The following is a 17,569-nucleotide window of genomic DNA, read 5'->3' on the forward strand; positions in this document are numbered from 1 at the left end:
TCTTTTTTATTATTGCCCGTTCCAACATCATTTCACTTTCTCTGTAAGTGTTTCTTTATCTGGTATATATATATATATATATATATATATATATATATATGCCATCATCATTATTATCATCATCTTTTAATGTTCGTTTTCCATGTCAGTCTATTTGTCTATTGTGACAGCTGTAACATCCTGGTGCTCTACCAGCTGATCTCATGCAGTGGAGCATCAGAAAGTATACCATACATGTGTGTGTGTGTGTGCATATATATATATTGGTTAATTTATATTTTGTTTTCTGTGTCTATCTCATCCATCCATGTTTATGTGTTATATATTTCTCTCTGCATATGTGTGTGTGTGTATGTATGTATATATATATATATATATATATATATATACACATCACTGTTATCTCTTTGTCATCATATTCTCTTTCTGTCTCCCTCCTACTCCAATGGAAATAACCTATTCTAACACCACAATATTCAAATGATTTACATCATGTCAATATACACACACACACACACACACACACACACACACACACACACACACATATATTCTCTCTCTCTCAAACGTACACACACACAGGCTTACTTAAACACATACCCTTTCTGTCTGTCTGTCTGTCTCTCTCTCTCTCAGACTTTATAAAACCAAATTCAACAAACAAAACAATAAAGAAATATATAACGTAATCATAAAAAAATTTTAATCCAAAAAAAAAAAAACAATACAAAAACTGGAACTGTGTGAAATTATTGGTTAAATGGAATTGTGAGATATTTTCCATTATTTCAGGATTTCTTTAGTCTCTTTGCTATTTCTCCAAACCATTTTTTTTTTCTTGTTATCAGCAGTTCATATATAATTCCTCCCATATTATCTGAAATATAAAGACAAGGACTAGATTCTGAAAACAAACGCCAAAGTTAAAGAAAAATAATAATAAAAATATAAATAAATCTTCTTGCTGTTTATTTGTCTTTAATTGATGAGTGAGTCATAAACAAAGAAATCAGTAGAAGAATGGTGAAAATGTCTTATGATATTTTAAAGTTATGCCCCTTTATGACGCTCGGACCAATAAGGTAAAAGATACCTGTTATACTATTAGATCGAATTAAGTATTGTCTCAGAAAATTTTGATTTTGTCACTGAAATTTGAAATGGTAGTGTTACCGAGTTACGGCCCTTCATTCTGATTTTGTCTGATATTGTGCAGAAGTTGGTTGATATACAAGTACCACGGTTATGTAAGATTCAGCCCGTTAACTACCCCACCCCACTACATCATCATCATCATCATTGTTTAATGTCCGTCTTCCATGCATGCATGGGTAAGACAGATGGCAGGAGCCGGCCAGGTAGAAAATCTACCTTAGGCTACTGTGTCTGTTTTGACATGATTTTTACAGCTAGCTACCCTTCCAAATGCCAACCATGTTACAGTGTGGACTGGATGCTTTTAACATGGCACCAACACTGGCAGGGTGACCAAGTAACTCACAAGACAAGGAATTATGAGAGGGGCTGGGCATTTGAGTGGGGGAACTTGTGTTAGAGGATGAAAGGTTAGAGTGTGACAGAGGCAGAAGCAGGTTTCTTGTACTACGTTAGAATTTTTTTCTATTGTTTCTCCATTTCAGAAATCCAAATGTTTGAACTGCTTTGTACCCCTGAATCTTGCCTCTTCACTTTTAATACTGTTGCAAAAAATCCAGATGTCACACTGTCTTAGCTCTCTTAGTGTCTTCAAATTTTATGTTGTAAATGAGATATAAGGTCTTAACAAAGCGTGTCAATGCACAACTTCACATTATGGAGGTATTTCATTCACTTCAAGCTGCTGAAATTGTTTCGTCCTGTTCTTTCTCCCTTTTGTGTAGCAGGAAATAGTTTTTCCATTACTGTGATCAGGTTGGTGAATGTCTTACAAAAGAAGTATTTGGCAAATGTGATCTGTGACCCACTTACCTTGTACAAATTCTTTTTTGATAAGTATGAATATCACAGAATGTCTTTAATCCTTTCTCATAAACCTGAAGCGTTAAGACTTTAAAAATTCAGTATTTCTTTGTAGGTTGCCACTATTTCCTGTAGGTTATCTCCTGACACACACCACATGTTGTCCTCTGCATACACTACCATACGTCCTAAACACATCATACAGTCCTCCATATACATACATTATCATGCATAGCTCTTTCTCTCTTTCTCCACACACACACACACACATATATATAAATAAACATATATATAAACATTTTGTTTAGCTCCAGGCCAGCTGTGACCAAATATATTTCAATCATGACCATCCCATTTTTCTTTGGGGTGGGACATGTGCAATGTGTCTTTCCTCATATGATGGTATATTGTGACTTGAGGGAGATTTGGCTATTATTTCTAGGAGCTTGAGTGACCCCATAGAAGCTCTGTGATTACTGTTGAAGGGAGGTAAGTCATGTGAGACTAAAAATCACTAGTTACAGTCATTCCTAACTTTTTCTACTAAGTCTTCACAACTACCTCTATCATTTAGACTGCAACAATTGGAAATTCATCCCTATCCTTTATATTTTTTACACGAGTTAGTAAAAACAGTATATTGCACCTTACGCTTTTTCAGGTCACTAAGTTGAATAGGTTACCTTCATAGTACACACTTGGTCTTGAGACTTGAAACAGCTGCAGTTAGTTAAATAACCTAAATCATACAACAGGAATGATACTTCCACATAGTTTTTTTTCCATCGATTATATTTTATTTACAAAGCTTTGATTGGCCTAAGGCTGTGAGAGTACCTGCTCAAATTGTCAGCTTATAATAAACGGACTTACATGGTAGCAGAAGATAATGTGAGTCTTAGGGGATTCTTATAAGATTTTCTCATGAAAATTCATCTGTAATAAATTTGTTACATTTCTATAACGTGAAGGCATGTGGCTTAGTGGTTAGGGTAGTTGGCTCACAATGGTAAAGTCATGAGTTCGATTCCTGGTGGTGTGTTGTGTCCTTGAGCAAGACACTTTATTTCATGTTGCTCCAGTCTGGGTCCATACCCACTACATTGTCTTTGGTCCATAGAACTTCAGATCATCTACAAATTAAACATGAGAGATATTCCCAGATTCAGGTGGTGACAAATTTTCTAGCAAGACAGAGCCACCCAGACTAAAATTATAAAAATATCCACTAAATAATAAATGCTTTCTGTCACAAAAATACTAATTTGATGCATGGATTCTGTAAAAGTCTAATATTTTGATGTGTGTGTGTGCACATATATATATATACGAATACATATTATCTGTTGTTATATTTCAGGATGGTCATTTTGTCTTTTGCCAAATAAACTCCTGCACTATGCCTTTGTTTGTCACTTCAGATTTATTATTGTTCTTTGTCTAAAAATCATCTCACACATCCTCTGACCTCTTCAGCAACTCTCCATCCCACAGGTCTCCTGTTCTATTCAGTCCATTCTGATGGAAGATTTTCAGTTAAAAAGAACAATAATAATTCTGAAGTGAAGAACAAATGTCTCGTGCATGTGTTTATTAAGCAAAAAAAAAAAAAAAAAATGAATGTCCAAAATATAACAATATATGTTTCAATCCACGATTTCACATCAGAAATCTTGCAAAACAAGTACATAAACATAATATATTATCATCATCATTCTCATTTTAATGTCCACTTGTCTATACTTGCTTGGGTCAGACAGGATTTGTTGAGGAAGGTTTTGTATGGTTGGATGCCCTTCCTGTCACCAACATTCATTTATTTTCAGTCAAGGCAGTGTCATGGTCAAGTTCCCTCGAAACACATAAAAACATGGATTAAAAGTTGAAGAGAATATTTTCCTATTTTTGCTTGATTTTACAAAACTTCCTGTTTGTTTGGGTCACCCTATATATATATATATATTCATGTTTATGAATTTGTTTTGCAAGATTCCTAATGACCATCCCGAAATATAACAATATATATAAGTATTTATATAATAATATATATGTATTATATATATATATATATATATATATGTACACACATTTATGAATTTGTTTTGCAAGATTCCTGATGACCATCCTGAAATATAACTATATATATAAATATAGATGCATAAATGTATATATATATGTATATATGTGTATATGTATAAATATATATGTATATATATATATATATATATATATATATATATATTCCATCTGGTTCGCCAGTCCTCAGTCAAATCATCCAACCCATGCTAGCATGGAAGGTGGACGTTAAACGATGATGATGTGTGTGTGTATATATATATATATATATATATATATATACATCATCATCATCATCATCATCATCATCATTCAGCATGGAAAACAGATGCCAAATGATGATGATGATATTAATATCTATGTGTGTGTGTATGCGCATGCGTGCGTATGCATGTATGTATATACATGGACATGTATATGTATAGGCTTGCCTTACTGGCTTCTGTGTCGGTGGCACGTAAAAAGCGCCCACTACCCTCTCGGAGTGGTTGGCATTAAGAAGGGCATCCAGCTGTAGAAACAATGCCAGAACAGATTGGAGCCTGGTGCAGCCACTGGCTCTCCAGACCTCAGTCATACCGTCCAACCCATGCCAGCATGGAAAACAGGCGTTAAACGATGACAATGATGATCATACATTTATGTAGACATATATGTATGTGAATATGTATGCTTTTATCTTTTGCTTGTTCCAGTCATTAAATCATGGCCATGGTGGAATACTGTCTCGAAGAGTTTAATGCAACAAATCAACTCCAGTATTTATATTTGAAGACTGGTACTTATACAATCAATGTCTTTTTGCTGAACTGCCAAGTTATTAGGACAAAAATAAACCAATACCGGATGTCAAGCTGTGGTAGGGGACAAACACATACACAAAGACACACACATTGATATATACATGGGCTTTTTGTTCTAATCTACCAAATCCACTCACAAAACTTTGGCCAGCATGAGGCAGCAGGGGTGACATGCAGTGGGACTGAACCAGGGACCGTGTGGTTGGGAAGAAAACTTCTTACTACACAGCCATGCTTGTGCCTATATATATATATATATATATATATATATATATATATATATGCTATCCAGCTGTAGAAACATTGTCACATCGGGTTGGAGTCTGGTGCAGCCCTCAGTGAAACCGTCCAACCCATGCCAGCATGGAAAGCAGATGTTAAATGATGGTGATGATGATACACATACACACACATATGTATATGTATGTATGCATACATATATATGTATATATGCATATATATACATGTATATATACATACATTTATATATACACACACACACATACAAATGTTTATATATGTGTGTATATATATACATATATACATATATATTTGTGTGTGTATGCACACACACACATGTATGTATATTCTGCAATTACTGTTGCCACTTCTGATGATAAAGAGGAGGAGTGTGGATGCCACTGAAGAAACAATCTAAGTTGACCTGATTCCACTCACTAACTCCTCCACCTTCTCCTCTTCCCCCTCCAACCACCACCATCACTGTCACTGCCACCCCTACCACCCTTCCCTTACTAAACCCCATCCCCACCTCCACCTCCAGCCCTAGTCAGCTCCACCACTTGAGGTTCTGTCATTACATCAGCAACAATTATTTGGAGGTTTGGCTAAATTTCTCCCTACTCTCTCTCTCTCTCTCTCTCTCTCTCTCTCTCTCTTCCTCTCTCTTCATTCCTCTCTCTCTGTCACCCTCTCTTCCCTTCCGCATCATAGCCGCCATCACCTCCGCCACCATCTAAACATTCATAGCAGAGAAAAAAAAAGTATGACGTCCCCCCCCTCCGTGTGTGTGTGTGTGTGTGTGTGATGAACATCCTGTAGAGTGTACACAGCTGTAGGATGGTATGTCAACACTGAATGCTGGAGACAATCCTGTAGAGTTTGTAGGATTGTTCTAAGGTGGGGGCCACAGTCAACGAACAGTGACAAGTGGTCCCTGGGTGGTGGTGGTGGTGGTGGTGGTGATAGTGATATAGGCCTTATGATCAGAACTGACTTCCTGTTAACCCTTACAGTCCCACGGGAGAGGGGCGGTCTCGTATGTGGGAGGCGATACTCAACCCATGACATGTGGGTGTACACATTCACGTGCGCGCACACACTCACACACACAGATACACTTCCTGTTTCCCCAGTTCCACAGGGTTAACATGAGCCTCTGAGATGACCCTGCACCCTGTTGTCATTTGGTTACCCTCTCACCCCTCATTCCATCTGCACATACAATAGATAGTAGTAGTAACGGTAGTGGTGGTGGTGGTCATCATAGAGTGCTGTCAAATGGTGTTAATGTTACAGTTTATGTTGATAATTACATCATAAGTGTTCTGTGTCAATCATCACCACCACTACCTCCACCACCACCACCATTACTACCACCACCGTCTCCAGTACCACTGCTGCCACCACTACAACCACTACCACCACTAACACCACCACCATCATCACTACCATTGCCATGCCGCCACCACCACCACCAATATTACTATCAGTACCACCACTACAACCATCCTCACTGCCACCACAACCTCTGCCACTGCCACCACCATCACCATCACTACAACCATCACCAGCACTACCATTGCTGCTGCCACCACCACTACCACCACCACCACCACTACCACCACCATCATCACTACCATTACCGCTACCACTGCCTCTGCCACCACTACTACTTCTACCACTACAACACTTATAGGCTATACAATACCACTGCACCAAACCACACCTCATTACACAACTGTACACCACCAAACCATCACATCACAGCAGACCGACACACACCACCCTTCACCACAAAAATACATTACACTGCCACACAACCCAACACTACAACATGACCATACTACTGCTCCACCCAACACCCTCTGCTGCACCACACCCCACTGTCACACCACTCTTTCACCACCACACCATAATTACATCACTACACTGCATCACCGCACCATGCTAGCATACTTTATCAGCACCTCTGCACCTCGGCACTGATTAGCAATCAGCTAAACGCAAATTCCATTTAGGTTGTAATTTCTTTTAAAATATATTCTTGAAAAGAATTAATTGTAAAATAAAGGGAGACAATTTATATTACACACGCACATATATATATATATATATATATATATATATATATATATATATATATATATATATATATATATATATATATATATATATATATATATATATATATATATGTGTGTGTGTGTGTGTGTATGCATACTTGTATGTATACATATACATGCATACATGTATATGTATGCATAGATACATGCACATGTGTATGTATATATATATATATATATATATATATATATATATATATTTGTAGAAACTCTGCCAGATCAGATTGGAGCCTGGTGCAGCCATCTGGTTCACCAGTCCTCAGTCAAATCGTCTAACCCATGCTAGCATGGAAAGCGGACGTTTAACGATGATGAGGATGATTCTTTTATTCTTGTTTCAGTCATTTGAGGAGCACCGCGTTTAGTCAGATTGACCCTAGGACTCTCTCTCAGACTTTCTTCCTGTTTCTGTTGTACCTGTATTTCAAAGGGGCCAGCCTTGTCACACTGAATCTCCCCGAGAACTATGTTAAGGGTACACGTGTCTGTGCAGTACTCAGCCACTTGCACGTTAATTTCATGAGCAGGCTGTTCCGTTGATTGGATCAACTCGAATACTCATCATCATAACCGACAGAGTTCCAACATATATATATATATACTTACACACACACATGCATACACACACTACAAGTGATTTCCTACCAAATTCTTCCAAATTCCTCTTGGTCCTTAGTGAGTTGAGATGACAAAGGTTTGTTAGTGGTGGGTAGTGATGGGGGGGGGGGGGGTGAACCAGCAGCAGGGTGGTCACTACTGCACCCACTAAAGACACACAACATAATATTTAGATAAAAAAATATTTCTTACCAAACTTCACAGAAAGTGGATTTTTTGTTCAGGTTCAATTAAATAACTTCCACCTCCCCCACCAACCCGTTGATTCCCTCCCCCTACTCTCGCTGACACATCCATGGTAATCATTAGTCACACCCCCACCACCTCCATCACACAGAGCAGTACGTTATGTAGAATGTGTACATACATTGTATGATGAGATAAGCAATTAACACCCAGAGGCTTATCACCTCAAAACTTTATTAATTCATTCATAGCTTCACTACTATGGAGCTTCTGTTTGTCTATTCATTTAGACTCTTCATTCCTCAATTCTCACATTCTAAATTTCTGCCACATAACCAAATTTACACATACACACACATACATATGTGTGTGTGTGTATATATATATATATATATATATATATAGCAATAAGAAAATGGAGGGGATCAAGAGGTGGTATTCATCAACTTATAGACATTATATTCTGTCTATTTATTTATTTTTTAAAAAAGACAATTATAGCAATATACATACATGTATAACATATTATGCTTTACATATATAATATATAAAATACCAACTCTTGATCCCCTCCATTTTCTAATTTCTATATGAATTAAGGGTAAAATAACTTTTTACCTTCACCCATTTATTACATTCAGTAGTGTAATTGCCATGCAATGAAAAAACACTTGTGTATTAATAATTGGGTATTCTACCAGCAGTATATTGGATAGATATTATCCCTTAGTTGGTTGGATTCACAACCTCTAACTCTCTTGGATATATGCATATACATACATACATATATATATATATACATATATATATATATATATATATATATATATATATATAAATATAATTAAGGGATCAGCAAATATTTGCTTCACCATATACCGAAGTTCAGAAATAGCAGCTAAAAAAGCTGAGAGGGATTCTCAGCTTTTTTAGCTGCTATTTCTGAACTTCGGTATATGGTGAAGCAAATATTTGCTGATCCCTTAATTATATTTATAAATATATATGAGCTTTTAAATAAGTTCTCCACCAACAATGGTGCTTTCATACCGATGGGCTTGGTAAAAATTGTTAATTGTTAATTGATTTATTAATTAATAAATTGATAATCCTTTACCCTTTTAATTTGTAATATATATATATATAGATAGATAGATAGATATGTATGGAGGTATGTTGCCGATCGATGAAGGCAGTTGTATAAAGAAGTGCCAATCATTCAAAGTTGTGAAAGAAAAAGACCAAGGAAGATATGAGACAAAGTATTGAAGACCGATCTCAAAATGCTGAACCTTACAAAAGAGATGACAGAAGACCAATTGTGCTAATCCACCTCCAACAATAGAGAGCAGTCACCATATTCTCTTCCATATTCAGCTAACTCTGATGAGTGTAAAGTTATATAATCAGTTTGTTACCAAACATTCCATTGTATTCTCTACATGAAATCAGTTGGTAAGATAAGCTGTAATGGATATTTAATACTATACATTTTGAATAATATAATATAATGTTCCATTTTTATATATATATATATATATATATATATATATATATATATGTATGTATGTATGTATTGTTATATTTGGGGATGGTCATTTGATCTTCACTGAAGTTTCATTATTAGCGGTTTATTTGTCAGATCTTTTCAATGACTGTTTTTCGTCTCTCCTCTTCTCCCTAGTCTAAAGTGAAGATCAAATTAATAGTGTGTGAGTTTATTGGCAAACTGACCCCCATCCAAATATAACAACATCTGCTTCAACGCTCGATTTTGCATCAAGAATCACGCAAAACCACACTAGTCTACGTCAACATATTCTTTCTATACTGTCTTGTTGACTGTGGTTGCGTTGGGACACCAGATACAAACACACATGGACGAATACATGTTGCTACAGACAGACACACACACGCGTACACACGATTGAATACATGTGGTGACAGACACACATATACACACACACTCACTCATACACACCATATACACATATACACACACACTCACTCATCATATACACATATGTGAAACTGTGTCCACCCACACAACTATCAACTGTTCAACCATTCATCGTATCAACACCTCAAACGCTGGCTCCATCTACACCCTCTTTTCCTCTCTCTGTCTCACTTTCTTTTCTCCCTCTCTCTTTTCGTGGGTGGATGAAAGCAAAAGAAAGACAGAGAAAAAGGAACAACAATGGGTTCATGAGGAGGAGTGGTTGGTCTTACAATGCGCTCACCATATCCATTGCCACTAAAATACACACACACACACACACACAATCACCCAGACCCATATATATATATATATATATATATATATATATATATATATATATATATATATATATATATATATTTTATTTGTTTCAGTCCTCTGACTGTGGCCATGGTGGAGCACCGACTTTAGTCGAACAAATCGACCCCAGGACTTATTCTTTGTAAGCCTGGTACTTATTCTATCAGTTTTTTTTTTGCCAAACCGCTAAGTTACGGGAACGTAAACACACCAACATCGGTCGTCAAGTGATGGTGGTGGGGGCAAACACAGACACACAAACACATCTATATATGTATGTGTGCGTATGTGTATGCATGTGTGCGTGTGTGTGTGTGTGTGTTCGTGTATCCACCCACTAACTTTATAAACAAATAAATGAATTGATATATATATACTAACGCAGACAGCCAAGCACCCAAACAGTTTGCTATCAATTTTCTACCAACCACCCCACGAGGGGGGAATTCTTAAAGAGTCACTCACCCACTTTATTCCTTCTAAACCACCAACACTAAAAACCACTTCTTTCATTGCGTCTCTCTCTCTCTCTCTTTCTCTTTTCATTATCCATCTTCTTTCTTTCTATTTAGCTTTCTTTATTTCTTTCTCTCCTCTACTTTCCTTTTCTCTCACCCTCTCCTTTTTTTCTTCCCTTCCAAACTTTCTCCTCTCTTTCGATTCTTCCCCCCCCCCCCCCACCACCACCACACACTTTCTGTCGTCCCGGTCACGCCAGACTCAGCATCCATGGCACTCTCACTTTATTGCAATTAGGACTTCAGAAACAGGTGCCGGTGGAGGGGTGGGGTGTTGCGGGGGGGGGGGATGTGTTTCGGTTCCAAAAAGTCTACACATACATAGCATAGACTCACACGCACACACACACACACTCATTATTATGGAGATACACAGACACACTGTGTGTCACTTACACACATACTTCAATAAACAGCTGAGACACACTTCACTTCCAGTCTAGACATACACTTGTCCTAGATATGCTCAAAAATGGGATGGTCATGGCTGGAATGCTTTTGGTCATAGATCAGCTCAACCAGGACTGCCTTTAACAACATTTAAGATTGAATTTGAAAACCTTCGAGTTTCTAAGAAAGATGAAAATAAAATCGTTGATGTTGTTTCGCCTTAGGATAGCTCATAATAGAGACCAGTCATATTATCAAAGCTATTCTAGTCGTGATTATCTCGTGTTCAATATATTTAGGATTATATTGTCCAACGTGTCCTTTCTTATTAAAGACACTTCAGAGGTTTTTTCTAGCAGGACGAGCGACCTTAACAAATCAGTCTTATTGACCGGAATAAAAAAATTAGAAGATGGGGGTAGAAGGAAGATGAGAGAACAAAAAGGGAAAGCTTAGCAGACTACAAATGTCTCATAGTATTTGATCTCATATGTTGACACACAGGGCATACTAGATGCAGGCGCGGCTGTGTGGTAAGAAGCTTGCTTCCCAACTACATGGAAACGGGTTCAATGTCCCATTGAGTGACATTTTCGGCAAGTGTTTTGTGTTAAAGCCTTGGGCCGACCAAAGCCTTGTAAGTAGATTTGGCAGACGGAAACTGAAAGAAGCCTGTCGTGTATATATATATATATATATATATATATTGTTTATTAAAGCCGATATATGTGTATATGTGCGTGTGTGTCCTTGTCCCCTACCACCGCTTGAAACCGGTGTTGGTGTGTTTACGACCCGCTACTTAGCGGTTCGGTAAAAGACACCAATAGAATAGGTACCAGGTTTACTGGAGACGATTTATTCGATAAAAAATTCTTCCTCCAAGTGGTGCCCCAGCATGGCCGCGGTCTAATGGCTGAAACAAGTAAAAACATAAAAGATACTGAATTCAAATCTCGCTGTTGTTCGAATCTCTATCGGTTATCTCTCGTGGGCTGAGGGTTCATACATTGGCATACCTTCACAAGTATTTTCCCCACCGACTTTGTTTCCTCATAACTTTCAGAAAAAAAACCCAACAACAACATTGATAGGCGCGCATACATATATATTGACACATTGAGCTCGCCGACCAGTCTTTTTTCCTTCACATTAAATTCCGATATAATCGGAATCTACATCATCTGACAAGTATTTGTAGGAAATTTCATTAAACAATGCGTATTTTTCTTAAAGTTATGAGGAAACAAATTCGATGGGGGAGGGGCACAATTGAGTAGGTATGCCCATACATTAAATGCCAGTGCTGTATTAGGTTCACTTCATTCGATTATATCGCAGCCCCAACTTAACAGATATCTAACCCTGTGCCAAAGTCAGACATTTAAACGATCTTTTCATTATTGTACATGTAAATGCAACAATCGAAAGATGCCGATATTCCAAGTCTGAGAGAAGCGGGACAAAACTTCCATGTTGGTTCCCCACCATTTTTACCATTTCTAACGTTCTTTTTACTATACGGAGAAGAGGAAACCTGTAGATGGACACTTGCAGTAAAATCTCGTTTAAATATAGTTCCTACCGTGTAAAGAAAATGTATATTACATAATTCTGCTGCAGCTACAATGTGACTATATAAAAGACCAGGTGGTCAAATGCTGGGACGGCTTTGATTGAGATCAGATGTCGACTGGATCAGATACACGAGAAGAACGAGGCACCATCAGAAGATGGAAGCAAGAAACCAGAAAGGTCACATGTCGAGGAATTGAAGAATATTGGCGATGAAGATTTAAAACTTTCTCTCAGGCAAGAATAATGGATAAAGATGTAGATTGAGGAAGAGTTATGAGAGCACTGAGAGAAGAAAGAGAGAGAGAAGGGGGAAAAAGAGAGAGGAAGAGGCAGATAAAGACTAGGAGAAAACATAGTGAAAGAGAGAAAGCTAGAGAGAGAGAAAGAGACAGAGAAAGAGAGAAATTAGGGAAACTGCCAAAGTGGTCGGTGGTCAGTGAGGAAACGTGTTTGAAAAAGTGAAAAGATGGCCAGATGTGTAGCAGCCAAACAGCCTAAAACTCCAGTTTATAGGAAGAAGGGATGTGAAATATATTGAAGATGGAGAGAAGGGGATGATGCAGAGGAGTTAAATGGGAGAAAAAGAGAATAAAATAGCGTGAGTTATAGGAACAGAGAGAATAGTGATAAAGGCATTGAGAGAAAGTGAGTGAAAGTAATAGATGAGTAGAGAGTGAGAAAGTGAGAAAGAAAAGGTGAGGAAATTAGTGAGAGCAAGTGCTAAAGGAAGAAGTGAGGGTGAGAGAGGAAGAGAAAGAGAAACAATAAATGGCGATAGAGAGAGGAAATGTGTACAATAAAAGAAAAGGAAAAGCGAGAGAGGGAGAGAATAGATAAAATAGTGCGAAGGAAGTGAGTTGTTTGGAGAAAGAGAATAAGAGGGAGAGAGTGACTAGGTGAATGCAGAGAGAGTAAAAGAGAAAGGGCAAGAGAGAGAGAGGGTTTGTGAATTGGTGAATGGCAAAGAGAGAGATGATTAGTGGGTAATAGAGAGAAAAAGGAAGAAAGAGGAAGAATAAAGTGAAGCGCGAGTTGGTTATTTGTTAGATAAAACAGAGAGAACAGGAGTGGTTTGGTGAAGCAAAGAGAGAGAGTGAGGTGCCGAGTTGTAGTAAGAATACTAGCTTTCCTGCTTGTTCCCTCTTAACGCACCATACATTCACACACACTCGGTGTAGTTGAATTACAAAAATGGCCAACAACGCTATATTGGCTTGAAACGGTCCAAACAGACAAACGATCGGAGTAAAACTATATTCCTGCCAATTTGGACACGTAAATGGCATAAAAGAAACCCAGTTAATATTTGGTTGGAGCAGCATTTGAAATCAAGGCTAAGTACTTTATAATAAGCAACATGTCGCTATAATGTGTTGGTGAGTGTGTGGGTGTTTATTTGCGTATGTATACGTCTGTTGGGCGTGTAGTTTATGTATTATGTATGTATATATCCGTGTGCCTGGTGTTTAAATATTAACTAGATTGTGTGTGAGAGTGAGTGTATATGTGTGTGTGCTGGCATGCAGTCTCTATAGTTTCTCTGCACTTGTATTTACTGTAAACTGTATGTATGTGTATAGATATCGGGCTATGTATATATAGGTGTGTGTGTGCGTGTACTGTGTAGTATGAGTATAATATAGTCCGTGAGTGTGTGTGTGAGAGGGAGAGAGGGTGTGTGTGAGAGTGTGAGTATAATATAGAGTCTGTGTGTGAGTATGAGAGATAGGGAGAGTGCATGAGAAAGAGATACAGTGAGAGTATAATAGAGTAAGATAGAGAGTATATAATATAGCCTTTTGTGTGATAGAGAAAGAGTATATGTAGAGTGTATGCGAAAGTGATAAAATGATAGTATAATAGAGAGTGAGCGTGTAGTATAGACTGTATAAGAGATAGATTGAGAGAATAATAGAGTGTGTGTTTGTGTGAGAGTGAGAGTAATAATAGATTGTGTGTATGTCGAGTGGCTTTAGGCTCTCTCTCCACTTTTCTAGCGATATTAAGTCATCGCAGTAGAAGTACGAGTGTGAGTGTGTCTCGTGCGGGGGAAGCTGGGAACGGTGCCGGCACTGTAGGAACGAGGTAGCCCGAAACCAACAACAACAACAAATAAAAAACAAAAAACAAAAAAAAAACAGGAAGATAATCAAAATGGCGCTGCCGTCGAAGGCTTGGAACACGCACAACTTCAGCGGCTTTATTAACCGCATCCAAGGTGCTCTTGGTCCCCCTAAACTGGTTGTCGATAAAAAAACCATCGAGAAATCATGGAAATTGATGGATAAAGTAGTAAAACAGTGCCAGCAGCCTCGCATGAACCTACGCAATAGCCCACCATTTATATTAGACATTTTACCGGACACTTATCAACATCTGAAGCTGGTTTGTTCCAAGTACGACGATAAACTACACACACTGAACGAATGCGAATATTTCCGCATCTTCATCGAGAACTTAATGAACAAATGTAAGGCTACCATCAACCTATTTAAAGATGGTAAAGAGAAAATGTTTGACGAGCAGTCGTATTACAGGCGAAACCTTACCAAACTGTCTTTGGTCTTCTCTCACATGCTAGCAGAGTTAAAGGCCATCTATCCAAACGGCAGTTTCGCTGGAGACAATTTCCGCATCACCAAAAGTGATGCCTCCGACTGGTGGAAGCGGTCATTCGAAGATAAGTAAGTATATATAATATATACAGCAATATTTATATATATGATGTATATACACGTACCAAACATTGTACATATATTTCCCATTAAATATTACACTATGTTGTACACGGGTTTACTTTTGAGCTGTGTAATGTGGTCTCCATCTCGTCTAAGTGAATTTCCTCTCCGATCCTTATATATCAAGATGTATGTGTGTAATATATGTGTCTATATATGTGTGTGTGTACACATAAAGATGTCTGTGTATATATGAGGTGTATGTCTATAGTGTATATATTTCAAGATGTGGTGTTTATATATAAAGATGTAAATGTCTAAGATATGGACGTATAAATTATGAGTACGTGCATATATATATATATATATATATATATATACTTCGCGATCTATATATATATATAAAGATATGTATATGAATATATGATGTGTGTATATATGTGCGCATTATATATTTGTATTAGGGTGTTTATATATTAAGTTGGATGTGTGTATTGTGAGTATAATTTAAAATTGTGTATATACACAAATATACTCTCAAGTTGTGTGGGTGTATACACACTTTAATATGCTTATATTATGATTAGTGAAACTTAGTGTATATAGATATACGTACAATTGATAGTATATAATATATTGGTTTAATATTGTATTTTGATCTATACATCTAGAAATAAGTGTGTGTGTAGATGCAGTGGTCTTCCTGTCAAATGTACTTATCTCTCATACACATTTCATAAACCTGGATTAATCTATAAGCTTGTACATATATCTCTTTTCCCCATACATCATTGTATACACATATGTGTGTGTGTGTGTATGAATATATAATGTATGTGTGGTCAGCCAGCTGTAATCTTTGTGCATGTGCCTTTTAAAATCACAGCTGCTTAACTCTCTTTGTAACCACCAAAATTACACACATACATATAAATATATAACATATATGTGTGTACATACACATATATATACGACTGGCATTTCCTTCGACAAGCCATCATCACACCTCTTAACATTTTCTTTGTTTTCCTTTTGACGTTCTTAAAGAACTCCCTCCCCTCCCTCTGCCTCTTCGTTTATTCTTCACTTCTCTTTGTTTTCGCTTTACAGATTTGTTACATCTTACTCTCTCTCTCTCTCTCTCTGTGCACACACACACACACACGCACACACTCTTCTAGATACACAAGGAGTGTGTATAATTTCTCCTTTCTCCTCCAAGATCCTCTCTCCCACTTCTGCCACCACAGCTATCATCATCATCATTATCACGATATTTCACCATTGCTGAAAGATTTCTCTATCTTCTTAAAACCTAATCGTCTCCCTCTCTCTCTTTCTCTGTCTCTCTATCTCTCACCTCTCTCTCTCTCTCTATCTATCTATCTCTCATTTCTCTCTCTCTTACCTCTACCGTTAATCGCTGGCAGCCATTTTGTTTGTTTTGATTTCTTCCATGTAATCTTGTTCTCTTGTTTGTTTCAAGTTGCTCCTGCTGATGTTCTCATCACCACCATCATCGTAATCACCAAATCATCGCCACAACCATCATTACCACCACCACCAACACCCCCCCCTTTCCAACAGCATATCACCAACACCACACCATCAACACCAAACCACCACCACCACCACCACCTTACCCTCTTTAATCTTCATTTTGATCCATTAGTAAATATTACATTGAAATTAGAAAAAAAAAACGGTAAGGGTGGCGGGAAGGGCGGTTTACTTGGAGGTGAAAATACAAGATGGTGATGGTGTGGCAGTAGTGATGTGGGGCGTAGTGGTATAGTGGTAGTGTGATGCAGTTGTGGTTGTATAGTGTAATTATGTGTGGTGGTGGTGGTCTAGAGGTGTAATGTGATAGTTGCGGTGCAGAGAAACCTCCTTTTTTTTTTTTTAAAGTTTTGTAATTTAAATATTTAATGTCATCTTCCTTTGTTCTTTGGCATCTTATATATATATATATATATATATATATATATATATATATATATATATGATTGCACTGAGCTAAAGACGCACAGACACATCTGTCTAGTGTGTGTATATATATATATATATATATATATATATATATATATATATATAT

General features: G+C 37.3%; 1 protein-coding gene across 4 annotated transcripts in view; it reads left to right on the top strand.

Moving 5' to 3' along the window:
- Nucleotides 1–13,838: 13,838 nt before the first annotated feature.
- LOC106869207 (E3 ubiquitin-protein ligase CBL-B) overlaps nucleotides 13,839–17,569 on the top strand; it is a 70,459-nt gene continuing 66,728 nt past the window's right edge. For 2 of the 4 annotated variants that reach the window (XM_014914853.3, XM_014914851.3), the window contains exon 1: nucleotides 13,839–15,480. In XM_014914853.3, coding sequence (XP_014770339.1) covers nucleotides 14,951–15,480 — 530 coding nt within the window. In that variant the 5' untranslated portion in view covers nucleotides 13,839–14,950. The remainder of the gene's footprint in view (nucleotides 15,481–17,569) is intronic. The other 2 variants (XM_089337940.1, XM_014914852.3) reach the window with 2 other exon arrangements.

Source organism: Octopus bimaculoides, chromosome 20 (genome assembly GCF_046866305.1).
Source record: "Octopus bimaculoides isolate indiv1 chromosome 20, ASM4686630v1, whole genome shotgun sequence".
NCBI classification, from domain to species: domain Eukaryota; kingdom Metazoa; phylum Mollusca; class Cephalopoda; order Octopoda; family Octopodidae; genus Octopus; species Octopus bimaculoides.